Raw genomic sequence first — 20,119 nt, forward strand, 5'->3', positions numbered from 1 at the left:
GGTAGCGGGCAGGCATTGCCACCTTCCCCCCCCCCGGATCCCAGCTGAATGAAGGGCAGGTGAGCATTGCCACCTGCTCCACTCCTGATCCCAGCTGGGTGAAAGGGGGGGATGGGCATTTCCACCTGCTTTGCTTCTCATTCCAGCTGGGTAAAGGCAGGGGGGCGGTCATTGCCACCTGCTCCACTCCTGACCCCAACTGGGTGAAGATGAGTGATGGGCATTGCCCCCTCTCTGCTCCTGATGCCAGCTGGGTGAAAACGGAGAGCAGGCATCGGCACCTGCTTTGCTCCTTATCCCAACTGGGTGAAGGCGGGGGGCAGGCATTGCTGCCTGCTCTGTGCCTGATTTCAGCCTGGGCTTCCATGCTCTCTGGAGGTCTGGCTGCCTCATCTGGGCTTCCCTCCACATCAGCACCCTCTGGAGGCGCACCAGGGTAGGAAGTGAGTTGTCTTGAATACCCTTAGCCTTTTATATAGTAGGATTCATCAGTTAAAGATGTGACAGCTTCTAAAGTAGCATATTTCAAAATGGATGACAATTGTTCAATTATGCATAGATATATTCATTTAGTCCAAAACAGCTTGGCAATATGTTTAATTATGTGTTCATGAATTCTTACTGTTCTTGACATCTTCTATATGCTAATATAAGTTTCATAGCTAATATGTTTGGCCCTTAGGTACAATGTCAGCTGCAGTAAAAAATTCGGATTATACACATCAGACAAAAGCAGTCGTTGGAGCCGGAGCCCAGATAGCCAAAACCTAGGACGACGCGGGCGTCGGCCCAGCGGCTCTGATGGAGCTTCAAGAGATCACTTCCTTAGACAGGTCTGTGGAATGCTAAATAAAGTCCACAGTGAACTCTTTTTGTAAGAGTTATAAAGGAAAATGGTTATACTCTGGTTTATCTGTACTGCATTTTCCAGCTTCCAATTACTTATCCATCTGCAGAAGAAGACTTGGCTTCTCAGGAGGACAATGTGCCAGTTGCCATGACCACTCGCCTGCGAAGGCAAAGTGAGAGGGAAAGAGAGCGTGAACTTAGAGAGCTGAGAATTAGGAAGAAGACAGACAACATGGATTTGTTACCAGCGGTGCAATCTGATCCATCCCTATGGACAGTTGAAGATGTTTGGGCCTTCATACGTTCTTTGCCTGGTATGAAGCAACTTCTTTTGTGCGCTTTTGCTGATAACATTTGAGAGTGCAATTCTGCTACCTCAGGAAGACATGAGGAGCAGACAGATGAGAGCTTGCAAATAAATTATAAATTTGAGTGTCCTACTTACGTGTGCGTGAGTCGGTATATCCAGTCTGAAAATATGTGTGGTATTTTGAGGTATATTCAAGAACTCTGATCAAATCTGGGATTCTTGGATAGATTGGTATTGGCTTCCTGGTTAATTCTGAAAACATTCTGAATTAACCAGGTTCATTATTATGTGGAGGACTCTTTCTGGGGGACTGGAGAGGCTGTTACAGAGCAAATGACACCAACATTGCAGCAGAGTGAGGGTTGGCTGTCCTCTAAAGACTCCCCCAAGTTTCAAGAAGATTGGGTCAAGGGATCCCATTCTGCAGCCCTCTGAACAAGGCGCCGCCAAGCTACTCTCCATTGTATCCTATGAGTGGGTGGGAAATCCTGTGTTTTCTCCTGGATAAAGACTTAGCTAAACCAAAAGAGTAATCATTGGCCCAGGACCTCTCAAAAAGAACTAACAAAGCTAAACAGAATCAGAAATCCCAGGAAAACCAACCTAGCAGAAGGCACGCTGTAGCTTATTTTTTTTGTTTGCTTGCTTGTTTTTCAGTTTTCACAGGCCAAGAGAGTAGGAGAAGAGAAGCGACTCTCACAGGCAAATGGGAGAACTGAACAGTCCATTCATATGAGGATTCTCTCTTGTGCTCTGTGAGAGAATTGTCATGATTGGGCAGACGGCACAACTCCCGCTGACATGTAATTCCATTTGCCTATGAGAGTCACCTCCCTCCCCCGCCTCTTCCTTGGCCTGGGAAATGTGAAAAGCAAAAAAAAAAAAAAAACAACCCTGCAACTTCAAGGTGAGGACTTTGTGCCCTCTTTCTCCATAGGGAATAACAGTCCTGACTATTTTCAGAATCTCGAAAAACCTGGCTCCAAATACAAAACAGGTATTTTTGGACCCAAATATTGGAAATACCAATATTTATCAGATATCCAAATCTGAAAAACACTAGGGACTTCTCTGAGTGTGCACCCCTATGTCCTACTCTCTGTTTATTTACTTTCATATTCACCTTCACAGGTATTGGTGTCCACATAATCCATTGTTATATGCTATACAGATTTCTTCTCTGAATCAAAGCATAAGATAAACTGTAATCTCAAAGCAACTTCAGACAAGACTATGTCGTGAAAGGAACAGGATGTAGACATGTTTGGCAGGTTCCATTCTAGCTTTGTCACATCCAAAATACACTATTAACAGTTTTGCCATTGTCTAGTCCACCAGTAAAGATCTGCCTCACCAGCTCTGGTCTCTGTGCCCTCCCCCTTTAGACATGAGGCAAGTGGCAACCAGAGACTGGGCTTTTCCCGTAGTGGTATCTTGCTTGTGGAATGCCCTTCCTCTTAGGCCTCGCCTGGCACCTTTGCTTCTTTCTCTTAGGTGCCAAGCCAAAATGCTTTTGTTCACCCAGGCTTTTAACTAAGGGATTGATTTTTTAAAAACACTATTTTATCCTGGAATTTTTAAAAAAAGTTTTCTTTAATCTGTTTTTATGATATATGGTTTTGTGCTGGGCTGGAACTTTTTAAATATTGGGTTTTAATTAATATCTTTGCGTGTTTTCTTTTAATTATTTTTATTTTGTAAACCCTCTCAAGCAGGTTCCTGGAGAGGTGACATAAAAGTGTTATAACTAAGTATATTTCAGGACAAGAGTCCATGAGACACTTTCTGTTTCCTGTTTTATCTAAAGCAGTGGCTTGATGGGCTGCATCGGTCTACTAAGGGACCATAGTTTGACATTGGACTGGAATATTTGAGTGTGAGTGCTCTGTCCTGTTAATGGCAGTGCAATATTTATTTATATTTTTAGACACATTTTTCTTCCCCAAGGAAACCCAGAGTGGATTATGGCCTCGTCCACCATTTTATCCTAACAGCAGCCCACCCTGTGAGACCGCTTAAGCCGAGTGTGTGTGGCCGGCCTGAGGTCACCCTGCAAGTTTCCATGGCAGAGCAGGGATTCGAACCTGGACCCTCCGATCCTAGTCCGACACTCATACCACTACACGGCCCTGGCAGTTTAAAATCCCAAGGTTCAGAGAAATGTGATTTTCTTTTCTGCTTAGGAAGATCATTAAGTGAAGCCTAAATAAATCTTAATTTCATGACAGGCACTTGTTCATTCCTTTACAGGCTGTCAGGATATTGCGGATGAATTTCGAGCCCAGGAGATTGATGGACAGGCTCTTCTGTTGTTAAAAGAGGATCATCTCATGAGCGCAATGAATATTAAGCTAGGACCTGCGCTGAAAATCTGTGCACGGATCAACTCCTTAAAGGAATCATAGTGGAGAACTGAGGTTCAAACGACAGCTTCCACCAGATGACAGACTTGTAAAGTAATAAGTCAACATCTTAACCATTGATGTGATTATTACTATTGTGTTTTGCTAAGCATCTTTTTCCACATAAGAACTATTGCAGTAGCCTATATAATATAATCTAACAAACCTTCCAGTAATTATCCAGCTTATCAAGTTGCATAAGCTGTGTTGGCAAACTGGTGTAGTCAAATGCAGGGTGAGGTAGAGTCAGTGAAAAGCTCTATGAAGTGTATGTAACATCATGTGGGTGATGCTTATTCCAAAAAGGCGATTATTTACCATACAAGATTTAAGCTTTTTTAAAAAAAATACAACCTTGATTACAGTTTTAAATTGTGTTTCTGTACACTTTCTTTTTCCTTTGTAGAAAGCTTTTTAAGAATACGGATTAACAGAAGAGTCCACAGAGTCTGTGGAAACATTGATTATGGTAAAATGCTATGCATTTAATTGTGCTCTTTGAGTTTCAATTAATCTTGAGCGTACAGTTTGAAGGGATCTTGTAACTGACCGCCTCTTCTTTCATAACCCTACAGCTCACCTGCCATTATAGTATTTTCTTGAAGTGAGGAAGCTTTTTGTAAAACATGTAAGGTGTTTTGCAAATGCAGTAAGCCTTCCATTATTAAAACCTTTGGCCCCCTGAACTCCATACTTTTCCATGTCAGCATAAAGCAGCACTCCTGTGTATTAATGCTTTTGGGGGTGGGGAAAGAAGACTTCCTTGATAAATAAGATTGTACAATAAGTCAAATGCACATATTGATAAAGCTGCTGAGAGCTAGAGTATGATACCCTTCCTAGAGAATACAAAAAGCACATACGTTATGTTTTTTGTATGCTTGCTATGCACTGAAGAGGGCATTATGTTGTTATCCTTCTAGTTTTTCTTGCTGCTATGTGTCATAAACCAACAGAGTTAATGTACACCTGTCCATTCACTAGCCTAGGAAATCCATTGTTGTCTTTGTGCTGTTGTACAGCTCTGATTTCTCAAATAGCTCTAAGGAGCAAATTGAATCTGCAGACATTTCCTGTCCTTCTGTAGTTCTCTTGCCCCCCCCCCCTTCCTTGTTCTCCTCAGCAGATATTCTGCTGGATGCTGCTAGGGCCATGTGCTTCCCTCCTCCTTTTGAATGAGCACTTTTTGAAACTGCAGTGACTTGAGCTCTGACATTCTTCCTCCTGGCCCAGTGTTATAAGATGAATAGGTTATTCGTCTTCTAGCAAGGACCTCAAAATCAACACCGCCAAAGTATTAAGAGAGTGTGTCTATTACATCAGTTTCACATATTGCATCATACATTCTGGACTCCACTGAATTAACCTCCTTTAATGACTTTGGCCCCAGTCCGTCAGAAACTGAGAAACTACACTGACAGGAACAAGACCACGAAATTGCATTTAATTTCAGAGTAACTTGTACAGAAGAAATTCCCAATGGATTGAGATCACCATGTAACTGAATGTGAATCATATTATCCTCAGTAATATGAACCAAAGTTTTGTTCTTATTCATGATTTGTTAGAAGTTTGGTCAACTTTTAATTACTGTATAAACGAAAAACACAGTAAGACATCAGAATTACAATTCTATCTTTTTGTTTTGACTTGAGTCCAGGGAACAATAAAAGGAAGTTTTGATCTGTCATTTCAAAACAAAGGGGTATTTGTTTGTGAATTTCAACCTTAGTTGTTTAATTGAGAGTAGTTTAGAATTAGCAAAAGCTCTTAGAGTTGCATGATGGTCTGGAATTTTGGAACACTTTCAAAAAGGTGTTTCTAGCTGTAATAGTTAATTGTTAATGGATTAATCGTTGACAGGTTGTCAGAAGCTCAAAGTAATCCAGTTCCTTACAGTTAAGGAAAACTATCAAACGCTTAGAGATGAACTGTGTGTGAGTGTGCGTAAGTTTTAAAAACAGGTATTATAAGGTGTTACATCATTGTCCAATTCCTCATTTTTACTGTATACAGTCTGCACATTGCAGGAACTTGCTGATATGCTGTAGAATGTAATGTGGCCAAAGCTGCCACCCAGTTGTGTGAATGGGTTCTCAGCCTAGCATGTGTTTATGAGCAGCTGATAAAGATTCCTGCAGATAGCTTTAGCCAAAGCACAACTGGAGGGATTTGGAATTTGGTACATTTTAGCTGAGTCGTTGGAGGATGGATGGAATGTCATCGTTTAGGTCAGTTTCTATCACATGTACTTCAAGGAGACTTAAGACTGCAATCCAATGCACACTTACTTGGGAGCAAATCCCATGGAATGCATTGGATTTATTTACTTCTCAGTAAACATTTAAAATAAAAATAATTAACTGCCATGTACGTCAGGCTAATTCTGTTTTCCAGTGGATTTATGTTAAAATGTGTAATCTGGAAGCTTCAAACCTGGAGCTTTCCTGCCTCCTCTAATTATAAATGGAGCACAAATTCATAATGTGGCAAGCATTTTATATAAATTACACCAATCACTCATAGTTTGCTAGCTGTGCAGTGTATAGGTTCACAGTGATTTCCTGATAAAGACTTTAGTATTTTTCTTAAGTAGTATATCAGGGTCTTGCACCCCTTAAGATAACTAGTAAGAAAAGAAGCACAAAAGAGTGTATTCGAAAAAGAACTGTCTGTCATGGTAGCTTCCCCATCACATAAGATAGGAATCAGCTCCACCAAGAACCCGAGTGTGCTTGCATTGGGCCTCTCACTTGGACAAGCGTATTCTCCTGTTGCTCAGGCTTTGGCAGTGGCAGCTTGTTTACCACCAGACTAGTGTAGTGCCAGGCTGCTGCAAGGCTCATCTCTTGCACTTCATGCTCTGCAGAAGCAGCTGAGTATAGCCTCCAGGCTGCTACATACTGGGGTCAGATAACAGAGATAGTCGAGGCAAGCTGTGTGAAGGGAGGATGCCCCTTCTTCCTGGTGCAGATTGCATCTGAAAGGGACCCAGAAGGCAATCAGTTATTCTGTCTTCTCTTGGCTTCATAGTCTCCTTTACTGTGTGTCTGGCTGCACTGGGCGGGTGCACTGTGCTGGAAATGCAGTATATGAAATCAGAAGTCAGTCCGATGTGACTTTTGCAAAAGCAAGATGTCCAAGATTTTGATGGCCAGAATTAGCTTCTCTTTCATTTGTTCTGCTTGCCTCCAAGTGTTATCTCAGATGATAAAACCACCCTTTTATTCATTACAGTGGTTATATTGTAAGGAGACCTAGGGTATTATGTGAATGCATTTTACTGTGTGGAGCATTAGAGCAAGCAGTTGAGCATTTAGGGCTTCTTTCCCCCCCTCAAAATAAGTAAAGCACCTTCTCTGCAGATATTCTGGGAGCTGCTAGTAGAGAATAGGAGATGCACAGGAAATAAATGCACAAGATATGTTTGTGGACTCTGGTAATTGGGTTAGCACAGCTAACCAAGATAAGCACATTATTTTGCTTGCTAGCTCTCTTGTGTTGCCTTATCCCGCGATCTATTCTCAATTGTACATCTTGTGTTCAAGTATACTTGAATACCAGTGTGCAAAATGTATAGAGTTGGGTCTCAGATATCAGCTTCTACCTTCAGTATACCCCAAGTTGCACTGTAATCCATCTGAGGATGTTGTGGTGTGAAGTTGCACTGAGACAACATGAAATCCAGCTCTGCAACCCACTGGCATTCACCATACACATAGCAGCAGCCTGCTGGCTACATCAGTATTATAACATCTCCATCTCTGGCTCATATTGGCTTCAATTCATTGGTTGCTGTTTTCATAGTTATTACAGTAATTATGTGGTCAAGTGACTACATTTGTTAGATATTATGGATAAGAGTTGTAGTTGGGTGGCACCTCAACACCAGCTTCATGTACTGCTGGCTGACTAGAAGTCGACTGAGGAAATTGGGAATGGGAGGATTACAAAGTTATGGAAGAACTTACACAGCTATCCTGGACAATTTATCACTTGATCTGAACCCCATTTGGTGCCCCCCAAGTCTGTCATATGGACTGTAAGTATCAGCATATTCCCCCTCTGATCTAAATATAGGTACAGCATGCACTAGATCTGCCCATCTGACATTTTTTTAAAAAATGCCTTCATTGGGAAGACCTTAGTCTCCTACAGGATGGCTGTCTTCTATACACCAGGCTAAAGATAGTTTAGGAAAGAAAGGCAGTCTGGGGTAGCAACCGTCACCTCCCACCGCTAGGTATTTAATGATGCTTATTCAGCTTATGGATGTAAAACAACTACTGAGATTTAGCAAAAAAGACCCCTACCTCCAAAAATGTGTAATGAAAATATAAGTAAAGAACCATTATATACGAAGATGTGGTTGTGATGTGGTTGTGAGAGAAGACATGTGGCCCACTACCCCAGCCCACTGTTTTCTGTGTTTAAAACAATATTGAGAAATCTAGACCATGAGCCAGAGAGGAGTTTAAGTACCATTCTAACAATGGTACTGAGTTTGCCTGTTTTTGCACTTGAGTCTCAGTGGTCTTAGGCCCACTTTAATTTCTTTGAATTGTACCCCAGTGATGATAAAATTAAGGGATTATTCCCAGCAAAGACAAATTCTAACCTAATACTCTCTCCCCCCACCCTGCCTTCTTTGGCCTTCAATTCTAAATGCATTGTGCACCCAAATTTCTTGTTCTTTTTCGTCTCCTAAGTATATCCACAGATTTATTTGGCAATTCTAGCTGCATGAACTAATTCTAAATTGTATTGTCGAAGGCTTTCACGGCCGGAGAACGATGGTTGTTGGGGGTTTTCCGGGCTGTCTTGCCGTGGTCTTGGCATTGTAGTTCCTGACGTTTCGCCAGCAGCTGTGGCTGGCATCTTCAGAGGTGTAGCACCAAAAGGCAGAGACAGTGACACTGAGAGATCTCTGTCTTTTGGTGCTACACCTCTGAAGATGCCAGCCACAGCTGCTGGCGAAACGTCAGGAACTACAATGCCAAGACCACGGCAAGACAGCCCGGAAAACCCCCAACAACCATAATTCTAAATTCATCACAGAGATAGCTCCTGCATTCAAGCAACTTTGTGGGGTGTCCATCATGCTAGACAATTTAGACGACCAATGATTCAAAGTTGACACAACAGCCTGCTGCCAATTGTTGGGGTTATGGAAGTGTGACAGATCTACACAGTCTTCAAATCAATTTTTTTAGCAGAGCATGGCCAAAGTTTACTTGCACATGGAAGGGAGGCTGAGTCAAACACTGACCATACCGCAAGTTTTCGTGTGTTAAAACCCCTAAAGATTTGTACTACCACCTGTTCTGAGTATGGAATATACATAATTAGCAGTGGAAAGCTATTAATTTCTGTATGTGGTTGTGACAGAATTTTTACCTTCTTCCTTTACTTTAACGAAGTTGTAGAAATACCTTTTACAGAATAGCCTCCATGCAATATTTAAACAAACATTTGTACCTTATTTCATTGCCAGTATTGCTAATTGTTTAGCAGACCTTATAAGGGTTTGCTTTCCTAAAATACAAACCCAGCATCACTTCCTGGAACACCTGTAATTCTCCTCTCTGTAAATTTTCCGTGTTAAGTCCTCTAAAGTGTACTTTTTATAACGTTATCAATTATTGTTAGTGAGACCACTGAATTACTGACCATAAAAAGCAGCAAAGGCTTTAGATTATTGAAAATGTTGTTCAGGTGACAACAAAAAAAGGTAAAAGATGAAACTCCACATGGTTGGTTAGAGCAGCAGAATATATCCTGTGCTTCAGTCTCTGGCTTCTCTAGCAACTGATCAGAGCCTCAGAAGACTCTTTATTGTAGTTTAGATGTGGAATTTGTCTTTTCGTAACAACTAAAATAGTAAGTCGCAGACCACTCACAAAGATGCTGTCTCCTGGAAGGCAGCTGTATTAGTTGTCTGTGAATCGTACCTTAAATAGCCATATCCCAGCACCTGTAAATCAACAGCTTCTGTCATTCCACATATTTTGAAAAATCGATGTATAAGAGAGCAAGAGATCATTTTAGAAGGAGCTGCTGGAATCAAAACCAAATAAAAACATTATGATGCGTATTCAAAAATATTTCCCTTGACATGCTTTTGAAATTTTTTGTGAATTTACTTCACAATCTTTTTAAAGGTCATCCCTTTCTGGGATGGCTGTTCATAAATCTACTGAGTTCAGTCAATATTTTATCAATAAGTCCTTTTAATGGATGTCTAGTTCATCCAGCTTAACAAAAAACTGCCTTTCCCAATTGATCAAAGGTAAGCTCATCCCTGTGGTTTCTAACTGTATCTCCAAAAAGGCATCTTCTGTGTGATTTTGTAAAGCAAGCATTTTATACCTTGTTTAGCCTTTTCATTATTGACAGTAGCACAGTGTTTCTATGTTAGGTTGTCCAAGTTGCATCCATGCTGACAAAGGATGCCAGCTTAACTCAATTGCCTCTTCTATTGCACTATTTTAAAATTGTTTTAACTGACAGTAGTTGTTACAATTTTATTTGCTTCTGAGCTTAGTTTCCCCCTTGTGGTCTGTATCCTTATCCCTTCATTTTTGTCCCTTTTAAAAACTCTTTAGTTATATCTATGAAATCCAATAAAAAACACAAAGGGTTATGTTAGGAATGAGTGAGTCTGTGTGAGGACGTTGCAAAGCAACTGGTCTTTGAGTATATTTACATATAATGTATGATTAATCTGTAAAGATATATATTGTACGTCTCTGTGTTTGTATCATGGAATGGTACTTGGATTTTCCCGAAGAAGTAGTTTTATTGTATGTCGCATCAGTCTGGCACTTACACTGTACCCAGCAAAACCAGAAAGGAAAAAAATTACCCTCCTCCCTGGAAGCTAAACCATTTTTACATTTGAAGGGGGAAGAAAAACTGACATAGTGATTTAGGTAAATTTTGTATCTGTACGTATCTTTTAAAAAAGAAATTGCACTTTCATATTAACATAGCATGTGAATGAATTTTAGATTCTCATATTTGTTATGGTCTGTAGCAGGAGTGATGTAAAACTTACTTATTAACCTATCTGTCCATCAATAATCTGATTATATAAATGACAAATCAAAGCACCTTATATTATTGCTGCTTCAATTTGCTTGTAATTGCACCTTTTGTTATTGGCACATTTCATTTTTCCCTCTCTTATCAAGAATTCTTGTTCCAGTAACATTTGCTTCCAGTGGGATTAAATATTTGACTGACTGTGTCACCCACTTGGTTTATATTACAACTTTGCATTACAATTGTGAATTCAGTGCTTCAGAAATAAAAGCTACTTCCATTTGTCTGGTTTGATTATTTTATTCCATTATCACATCTGAAATAAGAGCACATGCAACAGCTATTTGTTAATTTATTTCAAACTGATATCCCACCTTACAAGCTCAGCGCAGATTTTTGGCAAGAAAATGAATCAATAGTAAAAATAAAATCTAAACACAAAAACACATCCATAATATTAAAAATAAAACTTGTATGAACAAACAGCAGCTTCAGCCATGTTTTTGACTTTGCCTGGAAGGCCTCTGTAGACCAGACAAAGGCTTTTAAAATATGGATGGCAGCATACTTGAGAAACTTCTTTGTATTTCATAGTCTCACTTCCTCATGGCTGGCAACTTGGTACCAAGTCCTCACCTGCTCATAAGTGCATAGGCATGGTATATATATATGAGCAAAGGCATTTCTGATTGCTCTAGCAAGGGTGATCCTTGGGACAGCTGACCAGTGTTCTTGACTTGCACCAAAAGATAAGAGGCATTGCACGCAAGTCTGTGGTCTATTTTATATTCACTCACATCTGCAGTAGGATGTTAAGAAAGGAGAATTTTACCATACTTTGTTTGACAGTAATAGATTCCTTGTTATCCAAAAGCTCTGTTATTGCTAACAACAATAATCAGGCATCTCTGAAGGTAAGTTTTCATTCTTTATTTTGAAATTAGCACCTGTGCTAGAAATCCAACTTGGAAAAAAACCATTATGCCCTTATAGCATCATGGGTGGCACTTACCCCCCCCTTCACAGCTACATTTGTGTATTATTCTCCCATTAAGTTCACAGCAAGCATGAAGCCACATCCTTCCCAAGAATTGTGCTGAATCAACATACTTCTCCCACAACAGCTTGCTAACAGATAACAATTTCACTGGTGGGTTTCTGCTTTTCATCTGCATTCTGAGAGTGGAAAGGGACAAAACAGAATTTCCAGTTGACAAATGGATCAGCATCCCAGACCTCCTCTGTCAGCTCAATTTGCCGACGCCTTACCCAATAAGCAACTGCAATAAGAAAGCTGTTGGTGAAGTAAAGCCAGGGAACGTTCATCTCTATGTAGGCAGGAATCTGAACATCAAGTAACACAATGAGCATTTGAAGGAAAACAAAAGGTGCCCAGTTGCCAACAAAGCAGACTAGCAGCCGTGTCAAGAAATGCTTTGCACAGTCTCTAGGGCTACACTCAGGCATATGAGGAAAAAACAACACAGTCTCGCTCTTATACAAAACCAGCTTTAGTGGCTGTACCATAGCCACTACTTCTGACCAACACAGTACAAAAGCCAGGCATATGATCAATAACATACCTAGTGAGAGCCAGTAGCTTTGACTGCTGATGTAGAATGGACACTGGTATCCAGAATTGTAAAGTTGATTGTCTAGTCCTACAGTATTGCTTGGTAATGTCAGAACATAACAGAGAACTGAAATCCATGTTAAGATGACAGTGACTATGTACAATAATCTCCGACATACATTAGGAGACTTAGAAGCTTTGGTTATTGTCAAGTAGTAATCCAGGCCAGTCATAAGCGAAATGGGATAATGTAAGACCCCATAGGTAACAGCCATAATCTGTGCCAAAAGGCAGATATGATATTTGGTAAACCGGATGCCCATAATCATGAAGTCCTGGAAGTAGAAGATGAAAAACATGGTCACCAGAAGCACCAAGTCAACGAGGGCTAATGAAATGCAGAAGTGGACCATAAAACTCTCACGCAGATTTCTTCTTCTGATTCTCAGTAGAAACAAATTAAGCAAGACTTTCCCCAGCATGATGAGCAGCAGAGCTCTACTAGGTTCTGAAGGCTGGAAGATGTGGCCATACTGGAAATGGAGAAAGGACCAACTCTCCCAGAACATGACAGCCATTGCTGCAGGTGGTGAGTGCTCTGCTGAATTGTACTTCACCTCCAGTTCATACCTAGAGGGAGAAAAATGGTTAGTTATTCTGGATTCTTAGAAGAAAAGCCTCCTTGAGGAGATACAGGCAAACTCTTTCCTTTCTTCCACACGGCTCAATACTCTTGAATGCCTTTACTAGCCAAGAACTCAGGGTCAACCTAGATGTGTAGGTTTTTAAAGAGTTGGGTCTGGGCTCTCCAAAACCAACTCGGGTTCCCTGTTGCCGCACAGCAGCTTTGTAGACTGGCTGTTAAAAAATAAAGGAGAGCCTAAACAGCCTCCGAATGCCTCTACGGGGGGAGGAGAGGCTTCCCCCGCCCCCCCAGCCATTTCCTTGTGTCAAAATAGCACCAGAGAGAGGCTTTTTTGTTGTTTTTTCTACTCCACGTGGAGTATTCTGTGCATGTGGATCCAATGCATTCCTCACAACTCACAATCACACCATTAAAGGAACTGATCTGTCATCAGGATTCCTTGCATCAAAGGGTGACCATTACTTGGACAACCCACACCGTGTTATAGCCAATGCTCAGTCCGGTCACTGATTTGGGCAGATGCTGGCACAGGCTTACTTTCAAGTCAGCCAGGAACATGGTCAGTGGTGTTAGCCTGTTATTCAAAGCCTGAGGTCACATCACCTCTGGCTCAAACAGTTATTTTCAGCAGCTCTGTCTGGAATTGCTATTGTAAGCTCTTATGTCATGTGCCTCAGCCCATCCTTCGAAAACAACATGAAACAGCCTGAAAGGTTTGGGCTGTGGTGAAACGCCATTCAGAAGGTCAAAAGACAAGGGTCATTTGCACCAATGCCATAGTAGATTAGAGTAATGCTACTGCAGCAAAAGTATCAAAATGGAAACATCAGAAGCTTGCAATTTCAAAGGCAGCACATTTGGAGCTGTGTGGAATTGTGCAGTTTCAATTTCACTTTTAAATAAACACTTTCTAAGTTGCCAGAGTTGGAGAAAAGTTCCCCAAACATGTGTCATCTTAAGTGTTCATAATAAAAAGAGAGGTAGGCACGGTCCCCATGCTGCAAGGAATGGAGAAACATTCACACACCACCCACCCACGAACCAGGGCTACTAGACCGTCTACTGGGAGGAACAAAGAGAGATTATTGTCCACATCTCCGAGTCTTCAAGACAGTTTATATGTTTTACCATTCCTAGAAAATATTTCTACTGCTTAAGGCACTTCATTAATATTCTTCATCACCACCCTGTAAAGGGGATCGATATTGTCCTCTACATATTATAGACAGTGGCTTGCTTAAAGTCTCACAAGGAGTCTGTGGCTGAAGTGACCATCACAGCTCACGTTAGTAAGGAGAACGTAAAAGCTTTGATATAGTTTCCTTTGATGTGGGAGGAGAATTTCTTGGTCTCATTCTGCTATGTCGGTATTAGGCAGTACAGCTGCCATGTTTGGCTGTTTCTAACCATTTGGTGCCCTGAACTTCTAACTTAACTTCCTTGAATGTTCACTCAACTTCCTGATCACTAGTTGGCCTCTAGAATCTTTCTCTGATGCATGATCTCTTCTTATTGGAAGCCCAACACCATAATTTTCTAGTTTTATTTTTTTAATCTATCCAGCATTTCAAGATTAATTCCAGAATCTGGTCTCCGACTCCATTAGGCATTTCAGCAGAAGGAGATTCATTTGCTAGCAGCTTCTTTGAAGGAATCTCTGGTATTGAATCATGTCTTTGTTTTCCTTTTAGTCATTATTAAATAATTTCCTTCAGTAATTATTTTGGCCCCCAAACGTGGAGATTCTTTAGGTTTTTGTTTATAATCTTCATTGTCTATATATCCTTTGTCACAGATTCAGCTGAACCAACCAAGGGGGGGGGGTTAACTTCCTCAAAACACCAACACAAAATTAAACAACAAGGAAGTATGCCAGTCGGTTCAAAAACAATTCCGTATATAGTTGACCTATTAAACTTTCATCATCATATACACAATTGCAGTAAGTCAATGGTTACAATTACAACAAATCAATAGTGGGGAACAACCCCTATACAATCAAAAGGCGAGATTAGAGTCCCAATATAAATAATTTCACACTGCCAAGGTTTCGGCTGGTAGGTGGTTGTATCTTGACCACGTCGCCATGTAGCCGCGATGCCAGGGACACCAGCGAAGCTGGCTGAAGGTGCCGAAGATCAGATGGAAGGGTGGCAACGAGCTTGGGCCGGTATAGCTCGTTGCCACCCTTCCATCTGATCTTCGGCACCTTCAGCCGAAGATCCACTGGGCCCCATGTTGTGCAGCCCAGGCTTAACCTCACATTTATGCCCCACTGGAAGAAAGTTATACTTAACACAAACAGCAAAACTACATTTTCATACCACTTTTGGGTCTGGTCTTTGTCCTACAGGGCTCACTCTACTCCCTCACCACAGAACTGAGACTAAAGAATACTAGGGGGTGCCAAGTCCATGTTGGTTTTATACGCCTGTGCTTTAAGATCCATGCAAATGGGCCCTGAGCAATTCTGCAGGAGCTCACCTACAAATGGACAAGATCTGCAACTGCCTGTACACATGCATTCTCTGCTGCGGCCACCACCTTACAGAATGTCATGCCTCATGAGGTTAGGAAGGTTCCTAACTTTCTTGGGCTTTCTGCAAACTATGCAAAACTATTCAGGCTTTTTTACACAGATAAAAAGGCCTATACTGTAATGAAATGGTTTAGAAAGTTGCTGTATGATCCTACCATGTAATTTTTGCATTACGTTGTGTTTAAATGCTTATACTTTGTTTCATCTCTTTTCAGATTTCTGCAATCCAAACCCTATTTATTGGATGTCCCAATGATCATCTTTTGTCTTGGATCGTCTGATCATAGGGTTTTCAAGGTAAGAGATGATCAGACGTGGTTTACCATTGCCGCCTTCTGCGCAGTACTAACTAGGGTTAGCTGAAGTGTCACTGTTGTTGTCTGTGAAAGATCCTCTGCCAGTGTCACCTTCCACTACTACTGCTGCACGGTAGCTATCCTTCAAGGATTCCTCTGCCCCCATCATCATTGGAACGGTCAGTTTTCTTCTGCTGAAGAGACCATTGATTCCTGAAGAGGGTTGATGCATCTTAATCTGATGTCTCAGCTTTGACCATTCTGCCCTGAGTGGCTCTGCTAGGAGTCCAGACTCTTGACTGAGTCTGGGCTTCTAATGGTATTGTTACCGACTTCACTGACACACTCAGACTCTCTCACCATACTACAGTGTGTATCCAAAAGAGGGAAAGAACATTAACAATTTGAGATATGCAGATGACACTACATTACAGGTAGAAAATAGTGAAGACTTGAAACAATTACTGATAATGGTTAAAGGAGAATGAGCCAAAGCAGGATTACAGCTGAACATGAAGAAGACAAAAAGTAATTACTAGTGAGGGAATACAGTTTTAAAGCTGACGATGAAGAAACTGAAATAGTTGAAGATTTTCTGTTCCTTGGCTCAATCATCAACCAAAAGGGAGACTGCAACCAATACATGTATAATCTTTCTGATGCTATTAACTAGCATTGATGTTTTTTATGTTACTGACTCTGCTAGTTTTTATGTGTATAAATGATTTTTTAAAAAGGAACATCCACTGAATACCTTGATTCCTTTCTAATCGAATTTTGCACTATGCTCCATGTTTAACTGGACACAGCACTTTCAAATTCAGAAATATAAAACATCAGACAAGACACCTTAGAGGCAGAAAAAACTACAAGCAAGAAGTGTTAAAAACTTCCCTCATCTTGCCCCATCACACTAGACTGCACTTGAACTAATGATTACTGCAGGGGTCCCCAACATAGTGCTCACGGTGCCTGCCAAGTGTTTTTAGAAAGTGGGCAGTCAGGTGGGGCTTTTACCCTACAGAGTTTCTGAGTGGTCACCAGAGATCTGATTGGCTGAGCAATTTTTTAAAAAATTGCTTTCAGCAGCAGCTGCCACCACAACACAAGGATCTTCTCGGTGTGACTGAAGGTTAAGGTACAGCAGCCACTTTGTGGCTTGCTCTACCACCTGCAACAGCCAGCACCTTATGTCAGAATTCCAAAAATGCCCACAGGCTTTAAAAGATTGGGGACCTCTGAATTACAGTAAATAAATGTGTATTCAGATTTAAAAAATAAAGCAAGGTAAAGGTAAAGGTAGTGCAAGCACCGAGTCATTACTGACCCATAGGGGGACATCACATTATGACGTTTTCTTGGCAGACTTTTTATGGAGTGGCTTGCCATTGCCTTCCCCAGTCATCTACACTTCACCCCCAGGAAACTGGGTTCTCATTTTACCGACCTTGGAAGGATGGAAGGCTGAGTCAACCTTGAGCCAGCTATTTGAACCCAGCTTCCGCCAGGATCAAACTCAGGTCGGGAGCAGAGCTTGGACTGCAGTTCTGCAGCTTACCACTCTGCGCCACGGGGCAAATAAAGGCACCTCTACAATTACCTCATAGTAAAGTTAAGCAAAAAAGAACAGAAAAATAATACAAATATTATGGTGCTTGAATGTAGTAACGTGCAATTAAATACTACAGACATGTAAAAGTCATACATTCATGAGTCATCTAATAAACGTATTTATGTACTTCATTTATACCCCACCTTTCCCCCAATGAAGACTTTTTTTTTAAGTTTTTATTGGATTAGAAATTAATATAATCAATACAATCAGTTTCCTTTCAATGTTCCTGTTCTAACCCCTCCCTTTCCCCCCCCTTTTGTTGACTTCCAACAGTTTTCCAACCCCTTGTCCATTTTTCCCCTATTCATTTCAAACTTATTTTATCTATTATACATATACTTTCACTCTCTTCTAAGCTTGTCTATATCAACTAAATATTACATTTCTGGCATATATTCTTTAATAATAATAATAATCATTTATCTAATTTTAATACTCTGTACTCTGTCTTACTCCTTCTATTCTCGTCTTCCTTATGGGACAAACAATTTGTCCCTCATTCTACCTAACTCTAAATACTTCTATAAACATTGTATACATTCATTATAAGTCAATCAATTTAACTTATACTCTATATGTTACTCATTACTTCCTTCTACATATCTTATCTTCATACTATTTTAATTATATAATTTCTCCATTATACAGCTATCTACCAAAAATGGTCAATCAATTTGACCCATAATCTGCACATTTCTAAATGCTGCTGTAAACACAATATACTTTCAGTATAAGTCAATCAATTTAACTTATCTTCTATATGTTACTATATATTTCTTTCCACCTTACTTATATTCATTCTATTTTAATTATATTATTTCTCCATTATGCAGTTATCTGTCAGAAATGAAATTAGTTAGTTTCCATCCTTATAATTCTTGTAATACCACCTCTATTACTTAATACTAAATATAATAGTCAACTAAAATAATTGCTTAGAAATTCTCATTTAACTCTCCAGTCCCCGGTAAAGTCACCTCCCTCTTCTTTTATTGTGTTTCAGTAATTTTCAAACTGCCACAGTTCTCCTCCCACTTCCCATTTTTTCAGCAAATATTGTTTCAGCTTCTCCCAATCCGTGTTAAATTGTCCTGGATAAAGGTCTCTCAATTTCCTTGTCATTTTGTCCATTTCTGCCATGTACAGCAATTTGTAAATCCAGTCCTCGATAGTTGGCACTTCTTGCACTTTCCACTTTTGCGCATACAAAAGCCTGGCCGCTGCTGTCATGTAAAATAACAATGTCCTATATTGTGCTGGAATGCCCTCCATTCCCAAGTTCAGTAGCAGGAGTTCTGGGTTCTTATTTATTTGAAATTGTAAAATCTCACTTATCACTCTTATTATTTCCCCCCAGTACTGCCTAGCTACCTCACAAGTCCACCACATGTGATACAAAGATCCTTCATGCTTTTTACATTTCCAGCATTTATTAGACGTGTTCGAATTCCCTAGCACAATTTTCTTTGGTGTCAAATACCAACGGTAGATCATTTTATAGACATTCTCTTTGATATTAGTACATGTCGTGATCTTCAACGTATTTTTCCACAAGTATTCCCACGCCTCCATTGTTATTTCTTTATTAAAGTTTATAGCCCACTTCACCATTTGCACTTTAACTGTCTCATCTTCAGTGTACCATTTCAACAACACTTTATAAGCCTTAGAGATTTCCTTTTTATCCTCTTGTAGGATTACCTCCTCTAATTCCGAATTCTCCATTCTTATCCCTCCCTTCGCACAGTCCGAGTTATAAAGATCTCTAATCTGTCTATATTGAAACCAATCGTAACTTGGAGACAGCTCATCTTGCGTCTTTATTCTTAATTTAGAAAATTCTGTTCGTGTTATCTCTTTGTACGTTAAACGCTGTTGTTGATTATCGACAGTTCTCGGATCTATTACTTCATAAGGAACCACCCAGGAGGGAATTCCTTCTTGTAGGTAATCTCTGTACTTCTGCCAAACTGTGAAGAGGCTTCTCCGAATATAATGGTGTAAAAACATAGAGTCTGCTTTTACTTTATCATACCACAGATATGCATGCCATCCAAATATTTTTTTATATCCCTCTAAGGCCAGTAATTTGCGGTTTTTCAGCGTCATCCAATCTTTCAACCACACCAAGCAAATTGCATCATAGTAAAGTCTTAGATTGGGCAGTTGCATTCCGCCTCTTTCTTTTGCATCCTGTAATACTTTCATTTTCACTCGAGGCTTCTTGCCTGCCCAAACAAAATCTGATATTTTTCTCTGTCATTTTTCAAACTGCTTAGAGTCCCGGATAATTGGTATTGTCTGTAGCAGAAACATCACTCTTGGCAACACGTTCATCTTGACTACTGCAATTCTTCCCAACCATGACAAATTCAATCTATTCCATTTGATCAAATCTTGCTCTATCTGAGTCCACAATTTCTCATAGTTGTTTCTGAATAGGTCTATATTCTTTGCAGTCAATTCAATTCCCAGATATTTCACCTTACTTGTTACTTCACAATCTGTTATTTCCGTTAATAACTGTTGTTTTTGTTTAGTCATATTTTTACATAATATCTTTGACTTCTTTTTGTTTACGTAAAATCCTGCCAGATCTCCAAATTCCTTAATTTTCTCCATTACCTTTGGCATGTTCTCAATTGGATCTTCCACAATTAGCATTATATCATCCGCAAATGCTCTGACCTTATAGGAAAAGTCCTTTATTTTTATTCCATGGATTGCATTATCTTCTCGAATCTGTATCATCAATATTTCCAAAACCAAAATAAACAACAGTGGAGACAATGGGCAACCTTGTCTTGTACCTTTACCTATAATCAATTTCTTGGTCACCTCATCA

At 40.2% G+C, this 20,119-nt stretch overlaps 2 protein-coding genes across 9 annotated transcripts in view; one reads left to right on the forward strand and one right to left on the reverse strand.

Annotated features, from left to right (window-relative positions):
* Window positions 1–8,309, forward strand: part of PHC3 (polyhomeotic homolog 3) — a 75,389-nt gene extending 67,080 nt beyond the window's left edge. For 3 of the 5 annotated variants that reach the window (XM_054983155.1, XM_054983156.1, XM_054983158.1), the window contains exons 13-15: window positions 683–833; window positions 932–1,163; window positions 3,410–8,309. In XM_054983155.1, coding sequence (XP_054839130.1) covers window positions 683–833; window positions 932–1,163; window positions 3,410–3,564 — 538 coding nt within the window. In that variant the 3' untranslated portion in view covers window positions 3,565–8,309. Of the gene's footprint in view, window positions 1–682; window positions 834–931; window positions 1,164–3,409 lie in introns of those variants that run through there. The other 2 variants (XM_054983159.1, XM_054983160.1) reach the window with 1 other exon arrangement.
* Window positions 8,310–10,892: 2,583 nt separating this feature from the next.
* The window catches only part of GPR160 (G protein-coupled receptor 160), a 45,812-nt gene continuing 36,585 nt past the window's right edge, over window positions 10,893–20,119 (reverse strand). For all 4 annotated transcript variants that reach the window (XM_054983105.1, XM_054983103.1, XM_054983106.1 and 1 more), the window contains one exon: window positions 10,893–12,808. In XM_054983105.1, coding sequence (XP_054839080.1) covers window positions 11,734–12,756 — 1,023 coding nt within the window. In that variant the 5' untranslated portion in view covers window positions 12,757–12,808 and the 3' untranslated portion in view covers window positions 10,893–11,733. The remainder of the gene's footprint in view (window positions 12,809–20,119) is intronic.

Source organism: Eublepharis macularius, chromosome 6, assembly GCF_028583425.1.
Source record: "Eublepharis macularius isolate TG4126 chromosome 6, MPM_Emac_v1.0, whole genome shotgun sequence".
NCBI classification, from domain to species: domain Eukaryota; kingdom Metazoa; phylum Chordata; class Lepidosauria; order Squamata; family Eublepharidae; genus Eublepharis; species Eublepharis macularius.